At 39.7% G+C, this 25,991-nt stretch overlaps 1 protein-coding gene across 7 annotated transcripts in view; it reads left to right on the forward strand.

Annotated features, from left to right (window-relative positions):
* The first annotated feature begins 4,547 nt into the window (after positions 1-4,547).
* Enox2 (ecto-NOX disulfide-thiol exchanger 2) overlaps positions 4,548-25,991 on the forward strand; it is a 324,894-nt gene continuing 303,450 nt past the window's right edge. For 2 of the 7 annotated variants that reach the window (XM_041642908.1, XM_041642912.1), the window contains exons 1-2: positions 4,548-4,683; positions 5,964-6,023. Coding sequence is in view for 2 of the 7 variants with exons in the window: in XM_041642907.1 (XP_041498841.1) it covers positions 20,848-20,869 (22 nt within the window). In the remaining 5 variants the exon portion in view is untranslated. Of the gene's footprint in view, positions 4,684-5,963; positions 6,024-20,774; positions 20,870-25,991 lie in introns of those variants that run through there. The other 5 variants (XM_041642910.1, XM_041642913.1, XM_041642911.1 and 2 more) reach the window with 4 other exon arrangements.

Genomic DNA, 25,991 nt, shown 5'->3' on the forward strand with positions numbered 1-25,991 from the left:
ATTTCCCCAAAGTGACAGTACAGGGAGTTGAGGTCTTATGAGAGGTCCTTGGTGCTCTGTACAAAGCTGGTCTACAGACTGAGTCCTGGTGACAATCTAAGAATCATGGCTTTTACAATGAGGTGTAACCCAGACCATTCTGGAGTACTGTTCATCTCAGAATGAGGTTTAACATTAATCAAAAATGCATCTTGGTTCATGGGCTGAAATATGATCATAACTTTGGAGCCTAATATTGGTATCGAGTTGAATAGTAATATTTGCTTTATGGCTCACTACCATGGATCCACACTAACCTATAAATATAGCTGTAGTTCAACAACAACTCATACTGAGGCAAAATTTATGTCAAACACATTCCACATTATAAACCTAAATCTAACTCTGACCTGATGAGGTTTATACTGGCTCTGTCTGTAAAATTTTGAAAATTTCCATATTAACTGATCTCTGAATCCATTCAGCATTATTTGGCAGTATTTCAGAAATGGGCCACTATTTCATAAATTTTCACTGTTATACACCAATAGGTCAAAGAGTATCCTAACAATGAGCCAAAGTCTATCAGCTTTCAACATATGAATAGTCAAGCAGGAAGTGTAGGTATGGTGACCAATGAGGATGATGGGAAGGAAAAGCATGGAGTTAGGACTCACCAGCCAGACACTGAGGAAGCAGGAGATTAGCATGCCATGCTAATAAAGGTATCGTCATGTGGCAGAGAGCAAAAAAGAAATATGGGTTAACTTAAAGTGTAAGAGCTAGTAACAAGCCTGAGCTATCGGCTGAGCATTTATAAGAAATATTAAGCCTCTAAATGCTTGGCGGGTAGGAGAGAAACTTCTGTTTACATATATATGTATAATATATACATATTATATATAATATATGTATACATATACTTAGGCCAAGTAGTATTTATGTGCATATGTACATATATGCAAGTATATATACACTATATACCTACACCTATACATATTCTAGATGTGTCTACCATATCTCTATTTATATATGTCCATATGTAAATCATATTATATATATATGTGTGTGTGTGTGTGTGTGTGTGTATGTGTATGTATATCCATTGATTTTGCTCCTTTACAGAGCCCTAACTAATATACTGTCCTATTTGTATCCCCTTTATCCACCTCTCTTGTCTTATTCTTATTGCTCAAACTAAGATTCCAAGAATAGGGGGTGCATGAACATCCTTGTCTGTTGTATTACTTTTGTGGAAATGCTTCCAGTTTTCTCTGATTAGCATGATGTTGACTGCAGGTTTGTTGTTATTACCTTTATTATGTTGATATATATTTGGTAGATTCTCCAGGAATTTTATCGGATGTTGGTTTTATCAAAGGTCTTTTTTGTTTCTAATGAATCAATTATGTGGTTTCCGCCCTTGAGTCTATTTATGTCGTGGGTTACATTTATTGATTTACATATAATGAACACACCTATATCTTTGGGATGAGGCCAGCTGGATGGTAATGGATGAACATTTTGGTGTGTTCTTAAATTTGGTTTGTAAGTACTTTATTGGGTTTTTTCATCTATGTTCATTAGGGAGATTGGCCTGGATTTACTTTTCCTTCCTTCCTTCCTTCCTTCCTTCCTTCCTTCCTTCCTTCCTTCCTTCCTTCCTTCCTTCCTTCCTTCCTTCCTTCCTTCCTTCTTTCTTCATTTCTTCCCTTTCTTTTTTTGGTAAGGGATATTTATCTGGTTTTAGTATACTGTTAATATTGATTTTATAAAAATAATTTAGTAGTGTTCTTTCCCTTTCTATTTTATGGAATGATGTGAGGAGTATTGACATTAGTTTTTCTTTGATGGTCAGGTAACATTCTATGTTGAATCCATCTGGTCTTGGACATTTTTTATCTGGGAATTTTATTATTACTGCTTATATCTTGTTTGCTACTATGGGCCTCTTTATATTATTTCATCATGGCTTAAGTTTGGTAGGTCATATCTGTCTAGAAGTTCATCCATTTCTTTTAGATGTTTCTTTTTCGTGGAATATGAATTTTTAATGTCCTCATGATTCTCTGAATTTCCTCATTGTCCCTTGAACTGTCTCCCCCTTCTTCTCTAATTTTATTAATTTGGGTCTTATTTCTCTTTCAGTTGATTAATTTGCAATCCCACAAAGTTTGTTGGTTTTGAAACAGGTCACAATATGTGCTCTTAACTGGCTTGGGACTCACTATGTAAACCAGGCATGCTTTGAATTCCTAGAAGCCAACCTGCCTCTGTAATCTGAGTCCTGGGGAAGGTGTGCACCACCACACACCTGGCTTTCAGTTTTCTTTTGCTTTAAATATAGGCCCTTAGCACTATAAAATTTCTTCTTAGACTTCCTTTCATTGTGTGCTATTGATTTTAATATATTGTATTTTCATTTTCAATCAATTTTAATAATTTTCAATTTTTCTTCTTGAGTTTTTTTTCTTGACCTAATTATCATTCAATAGTGTATTTACTTTCCATGAGTTTGTGTGATTTTTATTGCTATTGATAGCTAACCTTATTACACTGTGGTTCAATAAAATACAGTATGTTATTTCGATTTTCCTTTTTTAAGACTTGTTAACATCTAAAATGTTAATTTTGGAATAATATCCATGGGCTGCTGGAAAGAATATGTAATCTTTAGTCTCTGAGTGTAATATTCTGTAGGAATCTGTTTGGTCTACTTGATTTCTGGTATCATTTAAACTCGAGTTTCTCTATTTCATTTTTGTCTTGATGAACTGTCTATTGGTGAGAAGTCACCCACCATGGAAGCATTGGCATTAATCTGTGATTTTAGATCTAGTGTGTGTTTTATGAAGTTGTGTCTACCTTTGTTTATCCACCCATTTATTTATTGCCCTCTTGTCACATAGTTTTACTTAAATGATATTTTCTTAAAGATAGATAAATTACTTACTATTGCAGATGTATTGTGTGTGTTAGAACCTATAGCTTTATATCAGTACATGGCACGCCCACTGAGTTTTGCCGCCAGAATGCAGGTTCACTGCCTATTAGTTTAAGAGATTGGTTTTTTCTGGGCTATCCCATATCACATTTTCATATTTAGTTATGACAAGTTCTAAGGGAAAATATAATTCCCAATTCGAAGTATGCAGTTTTTTATACTTTACTGTTTTAATTTAGTCATACATTTTCCCTTCTTCCCCTCTCTCCTTTCACCTTCTACCCTGTCCCACATGCTCCAAATTTACTCAGAAGTTCTTATCTGTTTCTCCTTCCTAGGTGGATCCTTTTATTTCTCTCTTAGGGTCTTCTTTGTTGTCTAGGTTCTCTGGGCTTGTTATTTGTTGCTCTCAGTGTCTGAGAAGTACACAATTTTTTTAAAAAATGACTCTAATAAATGGCAAACTTTGACAGGTATTTAATTTTAATTAATTAATTTGGTTTTTCGAGACGGGGTTTCTCAGTGTAGCTTTGGAGCCTGTCCTGGAACTAGTTCTTGAAGACCAAGGTGGCCTCGAACTCACAGAGATCTGTCTGCCTCTGCCTCCCGAGTGCTGGGATTAAAGGTGTGCACCACCACAGCTTAGCTTTAATTTTTATTTTTGAGACAGCCCTGACTGTCCTGGAACCACTCTCTAAATCAGGCTGGTCTTTAACTCACAGTCATCTGTCTGCTTCTGCCTCCCAAGTCCTGGGATAGAAGGTGTGAACCACCAATGCCCAGAGTTAAAATTTTAAGCTTAAAAAACAGAATATATATATAATTATTATATATCATTTATATTTATAATATTCATTTATATATATTTATATTATATTTATTTATATATATTTATATTATATTTATATATATTCTATATATTATTATATATTATATATAGAATTCTATATATAATATAGAATATATATATATATATATATATACACACACACACACACACACACACACACATTTGGTAGCACATGTGTTTAAATATGTGTCTCAAGAGGCTTAGGCAGTAGGATCCTTAACGGCTTCTTCTAGGCTAGATAGTAGCGTTTTGCCTGAAAAACAAAACAGAACAAAAAAAATCAACCATACTTAGACTTCAGTGAGAATGTCAAATCATAACACAATGTGAACTTAGACTTTCTTCAAAACATAAGCATTTTAAAAGCATTCAAAAGAGTCTAGAACATTAGTTTGCCTCAGCAAGCACTTTATACTCTAAGCTAGTCTGAGGGGCCAGGCACATTAAACTACAATACCCAGACTACTCTCTTGTAGCTGACCTCAAGGAATTAGCGGAAGCTTGGTGTTAGAAGAATTATGGGTGTCTCGAAGAACTATATTGACTTCATCTCCCACAATCCACTGGCATCCTTTGACTCTTTCCACCAATGCCAAGATTGCATGGTTGCAAGAAAGAATAGGATCCAGTTACTTTAAACTACATTTCCCATGAAGACATGCGCTTAGGCCTTAGACTTTCCTGTGATCAGTAGCCAATGGGAAAGGCCTCTGTAGCCACCCAGTAGATTAGAGTCCAGCCATTGGGTCCCATTGCTTGGCCTAGGCCGGTTAGCAGAAGGTACTGAGTTGGGAAGACAGTTGTGGGGCTTGCGGTGCTGCAAGGGCACTCCGGGTTCAGGAGCTTCCGAGCGGACCCGATTTTCCGCGGATGTTTAAGGAGTAGAGCTTCCGTAGCCGGGGAGCTGGAGGTCAGCGAGGCAGAAAGCCCGAGTGGCAGTGGCCGGGGACTGTGGGACCGAGGGGGCCTTGGGAGGAGGGTGCTTCCGGGGCTGCCGTCTTTGGCGCCTAACTCCGCCCAGCTCTGCCACTTCAGGAGTGGGGGATGTCCGTGGGAGTCAGGGAGTGGGCACCAGGTGGTGGAGCAGCCAGGAGAAAAACACGAACCCCACCCCCCTCTTTTGTTTTAGTTCCTACCACCACCCGCCCCTCTCTCACACACCTCTCAGCATGCGCTCCTTCATAGCTGTTTGGACTGAGAGAGTCTTCATTAAGTGGCAGCTGGTCTCTCTCTCTCTCTCTCTCTCCCTCCCTCCCCCGCCCCTCCCTCCCCCTCCCCCCTCCCTCCCTCCCCCCCCTCCCTCCCTCCCTCCCTCCCTCCCTTTCCCTCCCTTTCCCTCCCTCTCCCTCCCCCTCGCGGGCGCGGAAATTCCTTGCTATACCTAAAGCTTGATTTTTCTGTCCGTTTCAGCTTCCTGATGATGAGATTTTTAAAAAATCGACCTATCTCTCTTACTGGTCCTCTTCAACCAGTCATTGGAGTAGAAAATGTGTTCAATTTCCAGAAGGGATAGGGAGCAGAAGGAAAGAACCTTATTTTTGATGAATGTATAATTAAGGTTCAGTCCAGTGTTCTGGCGAGAGTTCTGGAGAGAGTTCTGGGCAATTGGACCTATTAAAAAACGTGGAGCATTTTAAAAGTTTCCAACGAAGACTAGTTAGCACCAGTGTTGCTAAACATTTAATGGGTTCACTGTCTACAAACACAGTAGACTGTGAAACACACTGCATTAATTATTGCATATTACAAATGCGTGCAAAAAGTGCTCAGGGCTTAGTGGAAAGGCATATAGATAGGAGGGAGTGGTTGATTTGTGAAAGTTAGAGCCTAACTCAGAACTTGTTGGAGTCTTGACATTTACCCTTCTTTTAGAACAATCCTAGTAAGCTTTGTGGAGGGGGTCACCTTTAATTTGGGCTCCCATGGAATAAAGGAAATTTGAAATGAGCAAAGGTGGAAAGATGCTTTCTAATACAGGGGTTGGCAACTAAGAAGGCATAGAAAAGGGGGGACTGTATGACGGGCACATCTGATTATATAAGAGCTATCAGCAGGGATATATCGGGAGATAGTTTTTGGGATCGTAGTAACATGAGAGGCTGAAGGATGTACAGAGTTTGAATTTTATTCTGTATTGAATAAAATTAAGATTGAAAAATTAAGACTGGGTGATTTTCCTTTTCATCCTAGGGGAACCTGATTTGAGGTCAATTCTCGGAGAACACAAAGAAGTGTGGTGGTATGTTCCAGGTGTGACTTTAATGTAACTAGAAGGAGAAACTTTTGTCTTGCAGATGTTTTGTTTATGACTATTCTTAGCCACAACCTGTACTTGTCAATTAGAAGGCAAAGTGCCATAAATATTTTCTTAAGAGATGAGTTTGCTGTCCTTGTACAGCAGATTATCTGGATTGCAATTTCTGATTAGATAATAGTAATGACTCTTTATTGAGCTCACATAATATCCCAGGCTTCATCATAAGCCCTTTGTTACATTATCTGAGTGTCTTATAAAGTGTACAATTTTTCCATTTTTTTCTCTAGAAGAAGAAACTAAAATGCAGATTTTAAGCCCATAGATTGGAGGTAATTGAGGTAGGGTTTCAGTGTCCAGACTTCTGACTTGAAAAGCCATGCTCTGTCCCCCGTGGCTTCCAAGTCCTCATGTGCATTTTTGTTCTTGATTTTCCAATTGTGGCAAGGGAAGATTACTGTAAGGTACAATTGGCCATCCTGGAAGAAACCCAAATGAGTCATTTTGCATTTCTATATCAGTGTTTTTGTTGTAAAATAGTTGCCAATACCAAATTTGCTTAACTGCTGTTATAACCATAGTTGATTATGTCTGCCAAAATTATAGTCAATATATCATTTTCTAAATTAGATGATTCTGTACGAAAGCTATGTCCTACCTCTAAGCCATTCAATTCTAGACAGTTTTTTGCATTGTATTTTATTTCAGCTTTTTCAAAGGGGAGCCAGGATACTAGATGTCCTTTGTGACCTGAGCACACATTAAGTGTAGAAGATGCAAGAAAATACAAGGTCCTGAACCCTCACTGGGTCTAGGGGACCACAATTCTGAGATACCATAGAGTAAAAAATTGTGGGAGAACAGAAACAGGTACAGCATTGTAGTAGGATAGAGGAAAGAGTGGCTAACCAGAGAAAGAGAGAGAGAGCTGGGAATTTTGTGAGGAGGTGACATGATAAATAATTCTTGAAGGGTAATGAATTTGGCAGGCAAAGAAAGGTAGAGAGAAGCCATTGGAGATATAGGAATCAGTCTGTAAGAGATGTGTTTATGGTAGAGTGGGCGTGGCTTTTTCTAATGTGAGCAGTTCATCCTAGCAGGGTCCTGAGACTGAGACAAGGAAGGTTCAAGCAAAGTATGTTGCAGAATTTTGAGAGTGCTTTTTGGAGAATCAACTGCAATACTAAGAAATATGAATGTGTTCCCACAGGCCCACTGATTCAAAATACCGAGCATGGACCAGCGGTAGTTACATTGTGCTTCCACTCACAGTTGAAGTTTCATTAGTTGCATAGTTGGATGTATCTGATAAAAAAAACTATTATTCATCAAACCTAAGGTTACGTAGGATTTAATAAAAATACAAAATACACTAGTCTTAAGTTGGTTTAAAGACAAATACTAAGTAATAGTATGAATATATTAAATATGTCCAGGTTATGTCCTCTTACACTTGGGTGTAAGAAATAAAGTTGTAGGCAATAGGAAAAAAAAGTCAACATTTTTAGGAAAAGAGAACCATGAGCAGATTTTCCCATTTGTAAGATAACAGTGGAAAGGATGCACTGGAGGGAGGCTTGATCAGTAGGGTGTTTCCTTCAGGGAGCTCATAAGTAGTGACGTGGGAGAGGAGGAAACAAACTTGAGAGATATTTTTTTTTTTGTTAGGATTAGTAGTAATGGGTACATGTAAATATTATTTTATTAGTATTTCCACTTGCTTGTTCTTTGTCTTTTATGATGAGCATAACATTGCCAGAGCCTGCTATTGCCTACATTAAGGTGGCAATGTAGGGGAACTGGTACTGTTCAGGAGAGTGGATTTGGGGAATTGGTACTGTTCAGGAGAGTGGGTTTGGGGAATTGGTACTGTTCAGGAGAGTGGGTTTGGGGAAGTGGTACTGTTCAGGAGAGTGGATTTGGGGAATTGGTACTGTTCAGGAGAGTGGGTTTGGGGAATTGGTACTGTTCAGGAGAGTGGGTTTGGGGAATTGGTACTGTTCAGGAGAGTGGGTTTGGGGAATTGGTACTGTTCAGGAGAGTGGGTTTGGGGAATTGGTACTGTTCAGGAGAGTGGATTTGGGGAATTGGTTCTGTTCAAGAGAGTGGATTTGGGTTATGCAAAAGCACCCCTTTTGCCTCACTGAGTGTTCCTAGAACGCTCAAAGTTCAATTAAAACATGAGTGTCTCTGGGAAGCCTTTCGAATAAACACTCCATATTTGCATGAATGCACACACAAGGCAAGGTTAGTATTTTCACTTCTGTAGGACCCATGCTACCTCTATTCCAGATGAGATCATACTGTAGTATGCCAGTGGTTGTTTCTTTCTTAGTAGATTGTGAGCTCGTTGAGGGCAGGAATCACATCTCGTTCATCTCTATATTTAGAGTACTTGGGACAGTAGACATCTAATAGTCGGTCATTATATGATGAAACGTAACAAATATTCACATGGATGCAGCTATGGAACTTGGTAGTACAGGATATTAACATTTTTTTGTTTATTGGCCGGGTGGTGGTGGTGTATGCCTTTAATCCCAGCACTTGGGAAGCAGAGGCAGGTGGATCTCTGTGAGTTTGAGGCCAGCCTGGCCTACAAGAACTAGTTCTAGGACAGGCTCCAAAGCTACAGAGAAACCCTGTCCTTTAAAAAACAAAAATACAATCAATCAATCAATAAAATGTAAATTGACAGATATAGCAGTTTACCGAGTGTGCTACCTTTACTGAATATCACAATTCAAATGCTCACACTTTCACCATGTGTTCATTTTTAGACATTCATGTTATCTTTTTCTTTCTCATAGTTTAAACCTGTTAGGCCTGCTTTACTTCTCTTGACAGGATTTCTCCTTTCTTATTACTTTCTTAGGAAACATCTTCCTCTCTAGCTACCTGGTCCTTTTGATTATCTTTGGCATTAGTCTTAAATGCATCTTCTCTTGGTTAGGCACATTGGTAGTGGACTGATAATTTTAGTCAGCTCTTTTTTGAAAGGGATTTGTCAATATGAGTCAGCAATCCTAAAACTGAACATAGTCTTTAACCGATTCTCAACTTCTAGTGCTGTATTCTGAGGAAGCAATCATGTTTCCTAAAATTTAGCTCCCTGATACCCTAGAGCTGTTTATTATAATGACAAAAAGAGGGGAAAATGGCACCATAAATACCCAGTACGGGAAGTTGGAATGAAATCAATTGTGGATCATTAAGTAGCCACATCATTGGATGTTACCAAAGTGTATTTCATGATGTGGAAACTTGTTTGTGATATATCCAGAGAAAATTCAGGCCATAAAACACCCAATATAGTGCAGCAGATTCCAGCTTAAACATATGCACAGATCTTATACATGCCACATAAATCTTTGTACGCACACAAAGGAAAATTACTGTACTGTTAAGTACACAATAGGGGTTTGCTACAAATGATAAGATTACACAATGACTTCTACTTTTTATCTTTTATGGTTATTGTCCTATATTTTCCAGGGGTACATTTGTTCCTTATTTTTAAAGATAATTCCATCATACTTTATTTTTTAATTTGGTAAGTTTATTTTAAAATAGTTATTCCTTGTCTACCACTATTGCCATTCCTTTGCCTTGGGGTGTGCTTACTAGCCAGCACAAATGCATCATTTCTAGCCTAGATTTCTATTGCCTCTACACCAGCTCTCTTCCCATCTGTTTTACATAGAAAGGATTTTTTTTAATGAATCACAAATATGATTCTATTCAGCCTTCATAGACATAGTTCAAAGGTCGCTTATTTTTTTTTAGAATAATATCCAGATGATGAAAGCTTTGCAAATCAGGTGTACTTGGATTCATTTTCTCCTATAACTTGCTTGGATTTATAATCTTGGGATTATAGGCTACTGTCAGGCAGATGTGAACTGTTTATAGTTGACCAAATGCTGATGTGGATTACATAGGCTGGTTGTTGTCAAACACACAAACTATTGGTATTTTATCATCAGAGCAAATATTAAATACATTCAGTAGTTGTTATTATTTTAAGCTGGGTGTAACAGGCAGAATTCTGTGAGTTAGAGTCCAGCCTGATCTACATAGCAAGTCCCTGTCTCAAAAAAATTACTACTATTTTACAGATGGGGAAGACTAAGTGAAAGAAGAAAAGTTATCATAATAAGGGACTTTGTTAAGAAAAACCATTAACACCTTGCAGTGGCTCAGTGCTGTGTACTTTCCTGAAATACCTGTTGATTTTCTCACTCTTTGTAGACTTAAAGTCCCTTGGCACATTACATGTGATCACAGCACAGCAAGAGCAGTCCAAAACTGACATAATTTTACTATGCAATGTTTCACATTGTGTTAATTATAGAGTTTTTCTTACTCACATAACACTCCATGGAAGGGAGTTGGAATAGTTCCAGTTTCTCTGTGTTTCTTTCTTGAAAGTCTGTGCCTTTGGGAATGGGGATCCCAGCAGGAGGCTAGAGAAAATTGTGGTAGAATTGAGTGTACAAGAAGCAGAGCATGTCATGGGGGCCAATGTCATTGGCTATATTTTTTAAGTGCCATGTAAATGCATTTTTCAGCAGTCTATCTCTAGGGAAGACCTTGGTTGAATTATACAGTTAATCCCATTTACAGAATATAACCCATGAATGCACTATATTCTTGTGTTAAGTGATTTTAGGCATATGTAAGGGATTACCATAACGACATTTGTATGAATGTTGATTATCAAAATTTTCCTTACAAAAGTAGAGAAAAAAAGTTGTCATACAGTCACGTAGTATCTTGTAGTGTGATTTCTTCTTCATTTTTCTTACAAATAATAAGCATTGCGCAAAAATGATCTTTAGGGACAGAAGTTAAGAGTACCAATCATCTGGGAATGGAATAATATTACTTTGCATAGACTACTATAACCCTTTTAAACCCATTAGTTTTACAATTAACATGCCTATATACTAATAAAAAAGAATCTGTAATTCTCCAGTTCAACATTGAAATTATAGTTAGGAATTCAAACTATTCGCTGAATTATTGCAGGCTTATTATGTACAATTACTGTGCTAGACTCTGTACCAGACACTCATAAATACTCCTTTTAATGCCTTTGGAGTGTGTGTGTGTGTGTGTGTGTGAGAGAGAGAGAGAGAGTGTGAGAGAGTGTGTGTGTGTGTGTGTGTGTGTGTGTGTGTGTGTGAGAGAGAGAGAGAGAGAGAGAGAGAGAGAGAGAGAGAGAGAGAGATTAGAGAACGAACATTCAAGAACTGCTGAAAGAGAACACTGCAACGAGCAAGCCCATCATCTAAATGAAAATTTTACCCAGCTGATAATGGGGCTGTGTGCCAAAAGGGGGTTATTTTTCTTTCCTTCTCTTCCCTCTGTGGGATCTAGGCAAAAGTGAGCTACCAGATAGCCGATAAGCAAACGATGTATTTGCCTGTCTCTAAACAGTATTACCTACGGAAGGGTGGGTTCCCGCGGCTCCAGCGCAGCACAGGCTTGCTGGTGCTGTGAGAATTATGATTGTGTCAGCTTTTCCAGGGTTCCTTTCTCTGCTGCACAGATTTGGCAGACACCTCAGACAAATTTTATGTCTCTTAAATCTTCCTCAAGCAAGGCTTGGCCCTTAGATTTATATGTACAAAAAAAAAAAAAAAACAAAAACCCAAGTGTTTACCAGTTTGACATTTTTGAAGATCAAAACAGACTCAGTTGTTTTTCTTTTTCTTTTTTTTTTTTACTTCTGCAAACCACCTCAGTTTAGTCTAAAGAAAAGGCTAATTGCTTTGTCCTACTTTTAAGAAGTAGCCCCAAGTATTCTTTAGCAGTGGCTGCTAATCATATACCTAAAGATTTACATTCCAGTCTTCAGCTTTGTTTCTTCTGTTTCTTCCCTACAAAGTATGGCATTTTGCTGGCCTTTTGTTTCCTTTCTACACTTTACTGATAACAGCATATAAAGATTTGTAAGATGGAGACATAGTGAAATGCACTGCTGATATAAGGGATATAGGAGGGACAAAGTCGGTGTTTTGTTTTTCTAGCTCTGTTTCTCTTCCATTTGTGATGTTTTCTTTAGTGGTCTCTTAAAAAAATACCATTCCCTGGCATAATAATGATAGGTGAGAATAAAAATTGGAGAACATTCAATGACTATCCATTAACAGGGCTGGTCCAAAGACATCTGTAGGCACAAATGAAAGTTTGGCTGTAATTCAGAGAAGCTGAAGCATTATATGGAGCATGTTATAGTAACAATATTGCTTCAGTGGTGGACTGCATAACAAAGATGGGGAACTCCCTGGTAAGACCCCCTCTCATCTGCTCCAGCTGCTCTTTTTAGCAACAACAACTGCCAGTGAGAATTGCCTGGGATGGAAACAATCCCACAAGAAGACCTCATGATATGTCCTTCTGCTCTTTCCTCTTCAGTTGTGTCCTCGGACACACTTCACTACTATTACATGGGCCGCATGGTGTTCCAATTTTCACATTTCAGGCGATGTCAAGGGCTGTGAAATAAATGTGTCATGAAAGCAGAAGGGGGACTGTTTGGGGACATGAGGAAGGGGACTGGCAAGGAAAGGAGATAAGCCAGCTAGTGAGCAAAGAATAAAGTATAATAATGCCACAATAATACCCATTTATTTCTCTGCTAACAAAACATTAATTTTTGAAAAGATGCTGAATTTGAAATCAAAGAACTTCTGATTTTCAAAGTCATTCATTTGATAAACATTTGATCACTTATAAAGGTCTGGACCGTATGCTAAGCACTGGAAATACAATATGTAATTATATGTAATTCCTGCCCACCTTAATGAGCTCACAGTCTAGCAGAGGGGATCGAACTCAGAGCAGTGACTATATTCTAATATACACAGGGTACTCAAAAAGAGAGATGTACACAAGGCTTCCTAGAAACACAGCTAAAGGAACTACTGCAGGGTATGGGCAACCTGTAGATCAAAACCTCGACTTGGCTGAGTCATAAGGAATAAATGGGAGCTGCCTATATTCTAAGTAGATAAAGAAGTTGCTAGCAAGCAGTCTTAGCAGGACAACCAACATGTAAAAAGAAGTTTGGATAAACTTGGAAAGTTTTGGTAAAGGTATGATGCTGTATGAAATCTACTAGGAATGTGACAGGATATAGACTAGGAATTTTGGAAGGTGTCCTGCGGTAAGTTAATGGGAGAAATCGGTTGCTACTAAGTGTGGTCATTGCCTCATAAGCATGCAGGGGTGAGACAGTGGAGGGGAGTAATGCAACTGGGTTAGAGGGCAGGGGGAGGCAGAGAAAGTTCACTTTGTAATGTAGCGGTTTTAAAGAACTGGTATTCTGATCACTTACCCCTGTCCAACAGTGCCACCACCATTAAGCTTTCTTTCAGTATATAGAGTAATATTGTTGCTTTGTACACACAGGACATATATTCCTGTACCCCTTTGTATGTCACTTAGTTGAATATTCAGTTTTTTCACCTCAAATCAGTGATCCTTGCAGCAATTGGTGTTTTTTTTTTTTTTTTTTTTTTTTTTTTGGTTTTTCGAGACAGGGTTTCTCTGTGGCTTTGGAGCCTGTCCTGGAACTAGCTCTGTAGACCAGGCTGGTCTCGAACTCACAGAGATCCGCCTGCCTCTGCCTCCCGAGTGCTGGGATTAAAGGCGTGCGCCACCACCGCCCGGCAGCAATTGGTGTTTGATTATCACAAAGGAAATCAGTTTCAGAGCCCAGCAGCTTCATTTCAAAAACATTATGTGAAGCTTATTTATTGCTGGCTGACTCAGCAACACTGAGGCAAGTTGAAGGCACAAGGAGAGAAAGGGACATAGGCTGAATATATGTAAGGAAAAGGCTGCCTGAAAAGTCGCCAGTGTCCACAGCGCTGGAAGTCTCTAAAGTCCATGTGGGAAATACAAGAGCCAGAGGTATATAGATATAAGCCAAGTGCATGTTGAAGGTACATTTGCCTAAACAAATTGTACTATTTAGCTAATCAGTTTTAGTTAATTTTCTTTCCCTGACTCAGAAACCATAAATAGCTTCCTGTTATCCTTAGGAGGAAGGCCAGATTTTCCAGCCTGGCATTTGCTGCAACTTGGCTCTAGTCTGTTTCCAATATTTATACTTCTCTCTTACAGAACTCTGCTCCAGCCAGTTACCCTTTCAGACAGCACTTTGGCATTCCTTTATCTATATTGTTAGCTGGCTCACGCAGGGACTATTAAAAACAAACTAAAACAAAACAAAACTCTGAGTCCCCTACAGTATCTTGAATATGGTATCTTGAATACTCTAGTGCATCTGTGTCTTTTCTGTTGGTTGATGATGATTATTCTCCTATCCTTGCTCCATTCTTTTCAATATCTACCACCATAGGCCTCTACTAAAATGGTTGCTGAAGCAGGCAAGTGTCATATATGTGTGAATTTAGCATTTGGGAGATTGAAGTGTAGTGATCACCATGACTCTATGGCCACGTGGTCACATAGTGAGTTCTCTGGCCAACTTGGCATGCATAATGGGATACTGTCTCAAAAAATAAAAAAGCAAATCAATCAACCAGTCAGTAAATACATGAGTAAAATTTTTGAAATGACAACTGAGCAACTGTAACTAAATGAAAGGGATCACCGCTCAACAAACTTTCAACTTTGTAGTGTGTATGCATGTGTGTCTGTGTATGTGTTGCACACGTTTGTACTGATGAGCGTACCTGTTTGCATGTGTCGAGACCAGAAGAAGGTGCCACTTATTCTCTTGCATCACTCTCTGCCTTATTACTTTGAGGCAGGGTCTCTCCCTTAACTTGGAATTCACATTTCCCAGCTATACCTGTAGGCAGAAAGCCCCAGTGAGCCTCCGAGTTTTACCCCACTCCCAAATCTATGGCCCCTGACACAAGCCATCTCTCCAGTCCTTTTAAGCACTTTTAAATATGGAGAAAATCAACCATATAATAATTCTTACCTACCATTCATTCAGAATCACCAATTTTGGTCTAATTGACTCATGCTTTTATAATGTATGACTATTTCCTTTTGAAAGTTTGAGGTTTAGTAAGCTACGCTCTTTATCCTTAACCTCTAATTATGAAAACTTTCAAATGTAACAGAAAAGTTGAAAAAAACTATGCAGTGAACACTCAGCATGTTATTGTATTTGGCTTTTGTGTTTATATAGTGCATGTGTGTGCATGCGTGTACGTGTGCACGTGTGTGTGCACACATTCATGAGCACATGTGTGCCAATGCACATGTATACAGGTCAGAGGACAACTTGTGGGAGACTATTTTCTTCTTCCACCATGTGGATTTCAGAGATCAGACTCTGGTCATCAGATTTGGTGGCAAGTACCTTTACCTGCTAAGCCATCTTGCCAGTCCCTGTATTTCTTTTTATTGCCTGCATTACCACCTATCTGTCCCTTTCAAACTAAGTTTTGTCATCAGTACAGATTTTCTAAATTCTTCAGTGTTTGTATCATTAACTACATAAAAAAATGTTTTTGTGCTCTGAAATCAATCAAACCTTCAATTATACCTTCATTTGCTATGCTGCCAAAACTCTAATCAGCCTGTGTGTCTTAGACCTGTGTTTCAATGGAGCATGTATCTCTGATTAATTTTGAGATGTCCCTCTCTTTCATCTAGTGGCAGTGTCAGGTGCATAGTCCATAAATATCACTTGATGTACTTGAGCCGAGACAGCGCTAGGCTAGGGCAAAGAATACTAAAAGTCAGCATACACGGAGGAAGGGAGGGGCAAAGGAGAGTCTGAGAAGGCCACAGTTGAATGGGAGGTGGTCCATGAGGACTTGAATTATTATGGGAAGAAGGATGCTCAAGTTCCCTAAGTAATCCTCCAAGTGGAGCCTCTATTTTCTTCCCTCTCTCTTTAGAAGCAGTAGTTCTAGGAAATGAGACACAATTGTTGCTTAGTGTAGCACATGGCAAGTCTCTTTGTTGTTTAAATACTACCAATTAATACATTCATTTTGCTCTCATTTATCATATGATGCAACTTAATTTTGGAGGTTGTAGGTGGACTACTGCTTTCATATTCTACCTGTGCTATGCCTAAGCACATCTGGGCTCCATAAACCTAGTTTTCTTTTTCTTTGTAACATTTCCCTTTTTTGCTGTGTTACTTAAAATACAAAGAGACCTCTAATCTGCTTTTATTGAGCAGAAATTTTGTGCCAAGTATTGTGCTAGCTGCCATCACATGTGACACTTTACAAAAACCAGACAACACACTTCTTTCTCCATTCACCAGACAAGGGAACTTGAGACTTAGCACTGCCAGGTCCATAAGCCAGGTCCATAAGCCAGAAGAAGAAACTCAAGTCTGTCTGCCTGGAGAACCTACATCATCAGATGACATTTTAAAACAGCAACAAAACAAGGGACCAGAGAGATGGCTTAATGGGTAAAGGTACTTGCTGTCAATCCTGATGACCTGAGTTCAATTCCTGGACCCCACATAGTGGAATGAGACAATCACCTCCCTCTGATCCCCACTTGTGCCGTGGTATTTGTCCTCCTATTCTCTCCTTCTTCCCCTCCCTCCCTCCCTCCCTCCCTCCCTCCCTCCCTCCCTCCTTCCCTCTCCTCCCTCCCCTACCTCCCCTTTTGTGTGTGTGTGTGCACGCGCGTGCACACACACACACACAGACAATAAAAAAGGTTAAAAAAGACAAATAAAAATACAAGGAAGTCTCTCTTTACTAGATGGGCTCAGCATGTGATTTATTCATTAGGTATTCAGTTGTATGATTGACTTAGGAAGTATGCCTTAATCATTAAGGTGTTGGTATAGTAAAGAATTCTGGTTGCTTGAGTTAAAAATCTTATAGCAGTTGAGTGACTAAGTAGTCAATCAATATAAGCTGTCCAATTTTCTTGCTTAGAAAAATGTATATAATACCTGAGTAACACTGGGTTGTGGGTACTGACTTGTGTAAGATACCTTGTTATGTCTAGCATACAATAGGTGATCACCATATTTTAGGTTGCTCTCCTCTCTTCATATTTTTGTTGGGACCAGACTGTTCACTTATAACTTTGACCTGAGGATAAGAAAGTAAGAAAGTGTGTCTAAATTATTTTTTAGAGTATACATATTTTAAAACAAAGACTGTTAGGGTGTTTTTTCTTGAGTCTGAACAAGACAAGCGACTAACTCTCATGTAAAACATACTTCAAAATAAGCTAGAGGTGTAAACTCATAAGAGAGTTGTGATCAGTGAGTGTCTCTGCTTCTTAACACTCCTGGCCAAATTGTGATGTCATTTAATTTTTCCCGCTAGACTAAATTTCATAGTTGGCAGCAACTATTAGGTTTGGGATGTTGGCAATTTCAGCGTAGGCATTTCCAAGCCAACAAAGTAAGGCTAAGAGAACAGAAGTGTCTTGAACAAGGTCAGACGGTTAAAAAAAGTAAAATGGCAGAGTCTGCCTATTCTGATTATCTTGTTTGTTTGTGTGTTTTTGCCTCTAAGCCAGCCTGTAAAGTTGCTCCTTACAGGACTTTCACTCTTGGTTCTCTCAGGGTTTTGGTGAAGTGCGAAGCATTCAGAAAACATGAAACTTGGTTTTGGTTCAAATTAGTTCATTACTTTTTACTTTGATTACACTCTTAACATTTTCAAGGTTTTGCAAATTAGTGTTGCTCCTCCCTGCTGAGGTCCGTGGTTTGGTTCAAACCCTTGGTTCTTTGAAATCTTCCCTGGGACTTTTGTTTTTGACAGATATACCTAGAATCCCAAATGATTAATGACCCTAGTTCATTTGAAAAGAACAGGCAGGCATGGGTGTGACTGCTGAGGGGAAGCAGCTTAGGATGCCCTTTATGCTTAGATTTTAAAACGTGAAGTCAGGAAGAAAGCCTTGCAGTAGGTTTTGATATTTCTTCTCCTCAGGATGTTTTTATGGTTTCAATTCCATTCTTGCTCACGTGGGTTGAAGGTGCTGCCCCCACCCCACCTCTTTTCTTTGGAATACTTTGTCAGTCGTCTTATAGATAGGGTCTTTACATTTTGACTTAAGGACCAATGCTGACAAACCGTTTTCCTAGTCCTTTCCCTTTTACTTTGTGTGGAACTTCTGAGGAACTTGAGGGGTTCGAATTTCAAACTTGGGTTTGTGGGAGTTACTTACAGTGTCCAAAGGTGTATCACCCTGATTCTAAAATAGACATTCTTTCTTTCCCCCTTGTGGAACCCAAAGTTTGGCTGATACCTTTCTTTGCAGCCATGCCAGAGGTGAGGCTGTGGTGGACAGTTATAGGTGGGAGGCCTCTGGAGGTCTGTATTCCACATGCTTGCTTTTCTGCATGCCAGGGGAAGTAAGCTTTGGTGTTGGAACCTCCAGTGCCTTTGCATCTTGTTTATCCACATAAGCAGACGGAAGGCGAGGTTACAGCTTCAGTTATAGAAACTGTCATTCCCAGTGCTTTAAAAGGGAAGCAGAAGAGATTTGCTCTGACCCAGTGTGTGATTAGGATGCTCACTTCTCTCTCTTCCTTTCTCCCTCTGCTGTTTCTTCTAGCTTTTCCTTCCCTTGCCCTTTAAATGGCTCATGGGGCCTTAGCTACTAGTTAGGTAACCCTTTGTGATTCATCTTTTCTACTTCCCCCATTGATTTAAAATAGATTTCAGATAAATATTTTACTGGCATTTTCAGCAATGGCAATGGTATTCGAAAGAGCAATGAGGAAGTTTTCTTTCTTATTTTAAGAGTTGGTCTAAACACTTGTTTGAAGACACAGATGGCACTGGAGGGGGCCAAGATGAGCTGACATCTGATATTTCTGCTTTTTTTTTTTGGCTGTTTCACATTTGTCCCATGTGGACAGACACACACTTGGGTAACTACCATACAGATGGAAATCAGGACATGTGGGATTTGGCTGAACTGGAGGTCCCCAAACATTGCCTGGATCATTTAGTACCCCAGGTGTGGCCACCCCAGGACTTCATGTGCTAAAATTGTGTCCCAGTATAAGCCAGCTGGTCACTGTATATATAGTATTAAGGCAGCTTGGAGCCTTAGAAAGCATGACTTTGGATTTTTACCTTGTAGATTTAGACTTAGTCTTTTCCCATATGCTGGGCATAGAGAATGAACCAGATAGATAGAAAGATTGAGCAAAAGGAGATGTTTATTTGTCAATAGTTAGCATTCTAGATGGAACATGAACTCAGATCCTATGAAGGAAAATGGACAGACTTTCTAGAAAGAGAGAATTAGGGGGCTCCAGTTTCTTTGACAAACTTCTAATGTACTATGGATATCACTTTAAAATGATTTTTTTTAAATCCCCTTTCTGGGGACTTCTGAGGATAAACAATGATTCTAATTTGAAGAATAAATAATGATTTAAAAATCATATTTGTCCTTTCTTTTTATTTTCCTTACGTGAGAGAGGTGCTTCACTTAAGTCATTGAAGCAGGAACTGGCTCATAGTGCGGTGATAATAACGTCATACAAGTGCCTGTCCCTGTACAGTTTGCAGAAGAACCATTATCTCATTAGCTTCATATGATACTCTTGTGAAGCAGTCATGACGTGTACCATCATCTCCTGTTTAGACATCCGGAAGCTCAGGTGCAGAGAAGTTATGTTCCTCATCTGGTGTCACCAGGCTGTAGAAATGGCACCCAGGTTCCCAGAAACCCGAGGGGTTCCTTCACGTGGCTCACATTTTCCCCATAAGAATGTACTTCCTTACTGTTTCTATTCATATATAATTTTAAAAATCAGTCTAAAGAAGTGTGCTTCACTTTAGCCGATGAAGAAATCAGACCACTTTCAGATAGTGTTTTCTTAAGGTCCCTTACCAATTGAGTCCTGCACATAGCTCTTGGCTTTTCAGCTTTATTTTAAATAAATTAGTTTTAGATAGCCATTTTTTGGGGGTTAAATAGATGCGCAGAAGTTGTTTGATCAATTGATTATAGGTGTGGAAGCTGCACCTGGAGAATGGGAGTAGCGATGGGAAGTTGGCTTAAAATAATTAGCTTCTTGTCTTTTTGTTAAGAGATGTCATGTTCAATAGAATTTAATTTCTTTATACTTCCCTTGCTCTCAGCCTTTTAAATATAATTCTTTAGGGAAAATGAGCAAATACTCATTCAGAATGTTGATTTGTCAGGAACAAGGGTAGCCAGAGGAAAGAGAAAGTAGAGAGGCGACTTTCCATACCCTGGAAGTGTGGCTAAGTGTTATTTTGTTTGGAGCTGCGAGCTAAGATTTCTTTTAAGGCATGCAAATCGTAAAGTTCTGATTTGTCAACTGCATGCTGTTTCTTTAGGCACTGATGTATGAAATCCCGAACGAATTCTCCAATGAACATACTGCTAATTGCTTCTCCACCTGCTCTCCAGCCTCCCCCACCCCACCCCCTCCACTCCCAATTCAGCCTATAAGTGTCCGTCATTGGAGATGGATGGTGACACATGCAGTAAGAGCAATTCATAAAAGGCAGCTCCAGCCCTTGTCTTCAAGGCTCCTGGATTTTCCACTGCCTGCTTTTGTGTAAGTGAAGTGGATGGAAGTGCCACTGGCATCAGAATCCACCTCCCCGTGCTCCGTTGCTAGAGCTCAGTTGCTCGGCTGGAGCTGAGCTTAACAGAAGCATCGGATCTGAGCGGAACTGTGGCTGTGGGGTTTTTTTCCCCCTCCATGGGGGGGTGGGTTAGGGATAGTGTGTAGTGGGGGCTTAGGGTGTTTTGGCTTTTCTTTTTGAGGAGAGAAGAGGGTCAGGAGTGAATAACTCACAGTAGGATACAGCGTGAAACAGTTCCCCGAAGAGTGTCACAATGTTCCTGGTACAATATACAGGTATAGTATGTTTTATTTTCTCTGAAATTTCCCTTTGGTTTCAAAGTGAATTTCTTTCTCTTATTTCTCGTCCTGTTCTACTAGCCTGAAAGATAAATGGGATTCTAACAAGCTAAACAAAATAGCTGCATAAAACTCACTAGCTATGCGTGTGGTAGATTGCTGTGTGAAATCTGGGTTTTCTGTTAAATTGGTAGTCGCGATCCCTTAATTGTTCACGCTTCTCTGCTGTATTCTTGTATTGAATTTCCCAAGTCTTACGTCTGCAACTGGTAGTATGTGATAATGCCTACACTGTTAGCACACAAGACAGTGTTTTGGAAGCAAAAAGCAATTTTGAAACTCTCAGTATGTTGTTTTGCTCTTGAGTTTTTAAGCTCCTGTATTTTTTTAATTGGTTGTATGGATTTCCATGTAGTTAAGAGTAAGGAAACTTCTAATGGGAAGCATTCCGGAGCACATCTTTTCCGTCAATTTCTTTTTCTTTCAGTATTGAACTCAGGCTGATTAATATCATGTATTATTGTTGTTTATTTTCATGGTGCTGAAAAAAAAGTGCTGGAAACAGCAAAGCTTAAAATGCCATCCAAAGCCATCGTATTGTAACATATCATCGGATCTAAAATGTTCCTTAAGTGCTTGCTTAAGCTTTCAGAAAAATATTGGTGCATAATAATGCAAACGCTGGGGCTCTGATCAGCCACTTATGCGTGCTGTTTCAAAGGCTTGTTATACAGCTGTTAGGCAAGAAGGACCCTTGCAAATAAGAAACCTTGAGAAAGTTTCACTTTCCCACTGAACAGACCAGGGGTTTTGAGTACTTTGGATATCATTTATTGCCAAGGATTTGCATCTACATTCTTGTTTCATTCTTTTTTTTTTCTTTTTTTTTTTTATTGCGAAAAGAAGAAAAAAAAACATAAACAAAAAACAAGTTTCCACCTCCTCCCAGCCTCCCATTTCCCTTCCCCTCCTCCCATCCTTCTCCCCCTCCTCCCACCCTTCTCCCCCTCCTCCCACCCTTCTCCCCCTCCCCCCACTCCTCTCCCCCCCCTCCCTCTCCAGTCCACAGAGCAGTCCGGGTTCCCTGCCCTGTGGTAAGTCCTAGGTCCTCCCCCCTCCGTCCATATCTAGGAAGGTGAACATCCAAACTGGCTAGGCTCCCACAAAGCCAGCACATTAAGTAGGATCAAAACCCCCTGCCATTGTCCTTGGTGTCTCATCAGCCCTCATTGTTCGCCATGTTCAGAGAGTCCGGTTTTATCCCATGCTTTTTCGGTCACAGTCCAGCTGGCCTTGGTGAGCTCCCCGTAGATCAGCTCCACTGTCTCAGTGGGTGGATGCACGCCTCGTGGTCCCGAATTCTTTGCTCATGTTCTCCCTCCTTCTGCTCCTCCTTGGGACCTAGATTCTATGATGATATGCAAGATATTCGTCAGTATTGCTCTAGGATAGGGTCATTTCAGGTTCCCAATCCTCAGCTGCCCAAGGAACTAACTGGGAACCTCATCTTGGGCACTAGGGAGCCCCTCTAGGGTCAAGTCTCTTGCCCACCCTAAAGTGGCTCCCTTAACTAAGAATTGTGGTTCCGTGCTCCCCTATCCACCTTTCCTTTATTCCAATTCTCCTGTTTCCCCAGGTCCCCCCTCCTTCCCTTCTACCTTTTCTCTCCCCATCTCCCCTTACCCCCATCCCACCCCACCCCCAAGATCCCATTTTCTCCCCGGCAATTTGGTCTACTTCCCTTAGCCAAGAGGATAACTATATGTTTTTCCTTGGGTTCACATTCTTACTTGGCTTCTTTAGGTTCACCTATTGTAGACTCCGTGGTCCTTATTTATGGCTAGAAACCAATTATGAGTGAGTACATCCCATGTTCATCTTTTTGGGTCTGGGACACCTCACTCAGGATAGTGTTTTCTATTTCCATCCATTTGCATGCAAAATTCGAGAAGTCATTGTTTTTTACCGCAGCGTAGTACTCTAGCGTGTATATATTCCATACTTTCTTCATCCATTCTTCCATTGAAGGGCATCTAGGTTGTTTCCAGGTTCTGGCTATTACAAATAATACTGCTATGAACATAGTTGAACAAATGCTTTTGTCATTCTTAAAAGAACATCTCCTGTGCTGAACAGCTAAAAGATCACATTCTGTTTTGATGCGTGGTTTGACAGTTGATTTTGCTCCTCATTAATGGGGCAGCATGCAGATGATGTGGAGAAGGGAGTGAGTAACAGTGTTTCAAGGCTACATTGAGGAGCATACAGTGAACCTTAGTCCCTGGACCAACAGCTGCTGAATTGAATTGTCTGCAGTTAAAGCAACAGCAGGTTTGTGTAGTCTCCCTGCCGCCCATTTCTTTGAATTTATGGCTTTGGTTTCCTTCCTGGCTATCAGCTGGTTTGTTTCTGGAAGTGTTGGAAAGTTGTGCTTGCTAGGTGTTTTCTCCATCTACCAGTGCAGGCACAACTCCCAAGGAACTGTATCTGGACATTTTAATGTGACAAGTTGCTGAGGTTGTTTTCCTCTGGTTAAATTCAGAGATGTCTTATTTTGTCATTATAAATTAGGTAGCTATATTCTCATGGAAAACATTGCTTTGCTCAATACATAGATGTTTCTTGCGTGCTGATAATGCTGGTGTAGATGTCTGGCAGTGAAAAATACTGGACTTTGTTATGCTCCTGGAATTGCTGTATCTGGGAACACTTCTTTTTTTTTTCTTTTTTTTTAAATTTATTTATTTATTAAAGATTTCTGCCTCCTCCCCGCCACCGCCTCCCATTTCCCTCCCCCTCCCCCGATCAAGTCCCCCTCCCTCATCAGCTCGAAGAGCAATCAGGGTTCTGGGAACACTTCTTTGTGTTAGTACAATGTTTACATTAAAAGAAATGGTGGCATCCCCTTACTCTCTCTCAATTCAAGGTGAGCACATGAATAATGCCAAATTCAACCAGGTGGCCTTAATGGCTACATTTGATTGGTGTGTTAGTAATGGATATGTTTAACTCTTTAATGGTTTTATTCTATTAAGGTTATATTACAGTTGTTAATTGTTAGGGTTACAGTGGATATGTAAAACATTTCTACAGTGATTTAAATCATACTCTCAGTTTAAGCTCGTAACAATTCTATGTGGCAACGGTAGTGATGTGATTTGTATTTTATAGGTAAGAAAGCCGATACCGAGACTCAGAGGATAAGTAACTGGCCTGAGGTCTTACACCTACTGAGTGGCAGAGCCTGAACTCATAGATTAAATCATCTGATTTAAAAAAAAAATGTATGCTTATTTTTTCTCCCTTATAGCACACTATCTCTTTAATAATAGGTTTCAGGTAAATTGGACTATGCTACAAGTTGAGAAGACTACATTTAGTTATTTCCAGAAACAGTCTATTCTTTTGTAACACACTAGTGTTCTGGCAAATTTATATACCAATATGAATGAAAGTAAAAATTGAAGTTTTGAGGAAACAAATCTTGTCTGATTTAAAGGTTAATGTAAAATATTTTTCCACCCAATAAGATAATTTGTTGTAATATTTTGCTCAGTGGACTTATAAATGGTTTTCATAAGTATGTATTTGAAAATATCCTGGCTATGAATGTGAACTGTTATGTTTTCAAAATGAGAATATTTTTGCACAGATAACAGAAAAAATATGTAGCTCACTCTTCCTTCCTCTTCCTCCTCCCTCCCTGCGCTCCTCACTTCTCTCTCATCAGTCTTTTAAAGTTCTCAAATAGATTTTTCAATTTGTTCGTTTTAATGAAAAGTCAGACTTTGTGTACCACCAAAGAAGGGAATGCTGTTTAAAGTTGCGTTCTAAATTCAGCAAAGGGACGCAGACATTGAGTAATTCACACTAGCTCTAGCTCTCGTCTCTGATCAAACTCTTCTTTCAAAGCCTTTCAGGAGACATTGCTCGTGGGGTCATTCTTACATCAGTTTATTGGAGCTCTCATGTCCTGGGGAAATGACTGCACTCATGCCATGCACAGTTTCCCAGCATCTGGCAGTGTTCAAGAGTGTTGTTGCAGCAGAAATGAGGAAAGCCAGGCATGGTGGCAGCACACACCTGCAATCCCTGTACTTCTGATGCAGAGTCAAAGGCAGAGGCAGGTGGAGAGGCAGAGAGGCAGAGGCAGGAGGAGTACCACATGTTCAAGGTTAGCCTGAAGTATAGAGTGAGACCCTTCCTCAAAGACTAAAAAACAAGAGAAAAGAGATAGGACAAATATTGTTATAATGTGTTCTTTCAACTTTTAGAAAAATAACATATGAGGATGGTAATGACTATATTGCCTCAGCCACCATGTGGTTAGAATTTATCTTCATCCAAAATTATGTCTTTAATATATATTAAAGTAAAGTAAAGCAGTACTTCCTCTATTTAAGGGAAAGGAGGACTATATGAAGCCTATTCATCTTTCTTTAAGCTTAAGTGAGATTTGGTAATTAAAAAAGGAGTTGTAGGTCAAGTTTGCAGAAAGGAGACATGGGGAATTGTAAACATGTGATTGGAAGCTCCGTATTAAAAAACGTCTTGATTTTTCAGTGGACAATTTCTCATGCCGTTAGAAGCTTTGAACAAAACCCCCTTCTTCACCTCCAATTCACACTAATTCCTTTTCGTGGGAACAAGCGCACTGAATTTAAATGAAAAGGAACTTATTGGAGGCTTTTAAAAGAAATTGGTATTTTTTTTTAAATTGGAGAAGGAAAAAGAGTCTTTGATCTGTATAACGTTCCCTTTCCTGTACTGGGTCCAAGCAAAACTACAAAGTCAGTTTCTGGGCTTCAGCTCTTCAGGGCTGTAAAGCTGGGGACACCTGTTAACTGTGTTCAGTGAAGAAGAAGGCAGGCCCAGCCTACTCGAGAAGATCACGGAGAATATTTACAAATGGAAATCCTTATTAAAAATGACTTAATATCCTCATTAAGAATAATACTCAAGGGGTGGCAACATGACTCAGCAGGTGAAGGCACTTGCCACCAAGCCTAATGAATTGAGTTAGATCCCTGGGACCCATATGACCGAAGGAGAAAATCTCCTGCAGGCTGTCCTCTGATCACCACATACTCCATGTGGCAATGTGGCATGCCTTCCCCCT

This window comes from Microtus oregoni, unplaced genomic scaffold, assembly GCF_018167655.1.
Source record: "Microtus oregoni isolate MIOR12 unplaced genomic scaffold, Mior012 000080F_ref0000499, whole genome shotgun sequence".
NCBI lineage: Eukaryota > Metazoa > Chordata > Mammalia > Rodentia > Cricetidae > Microtus > Microtus oregoni.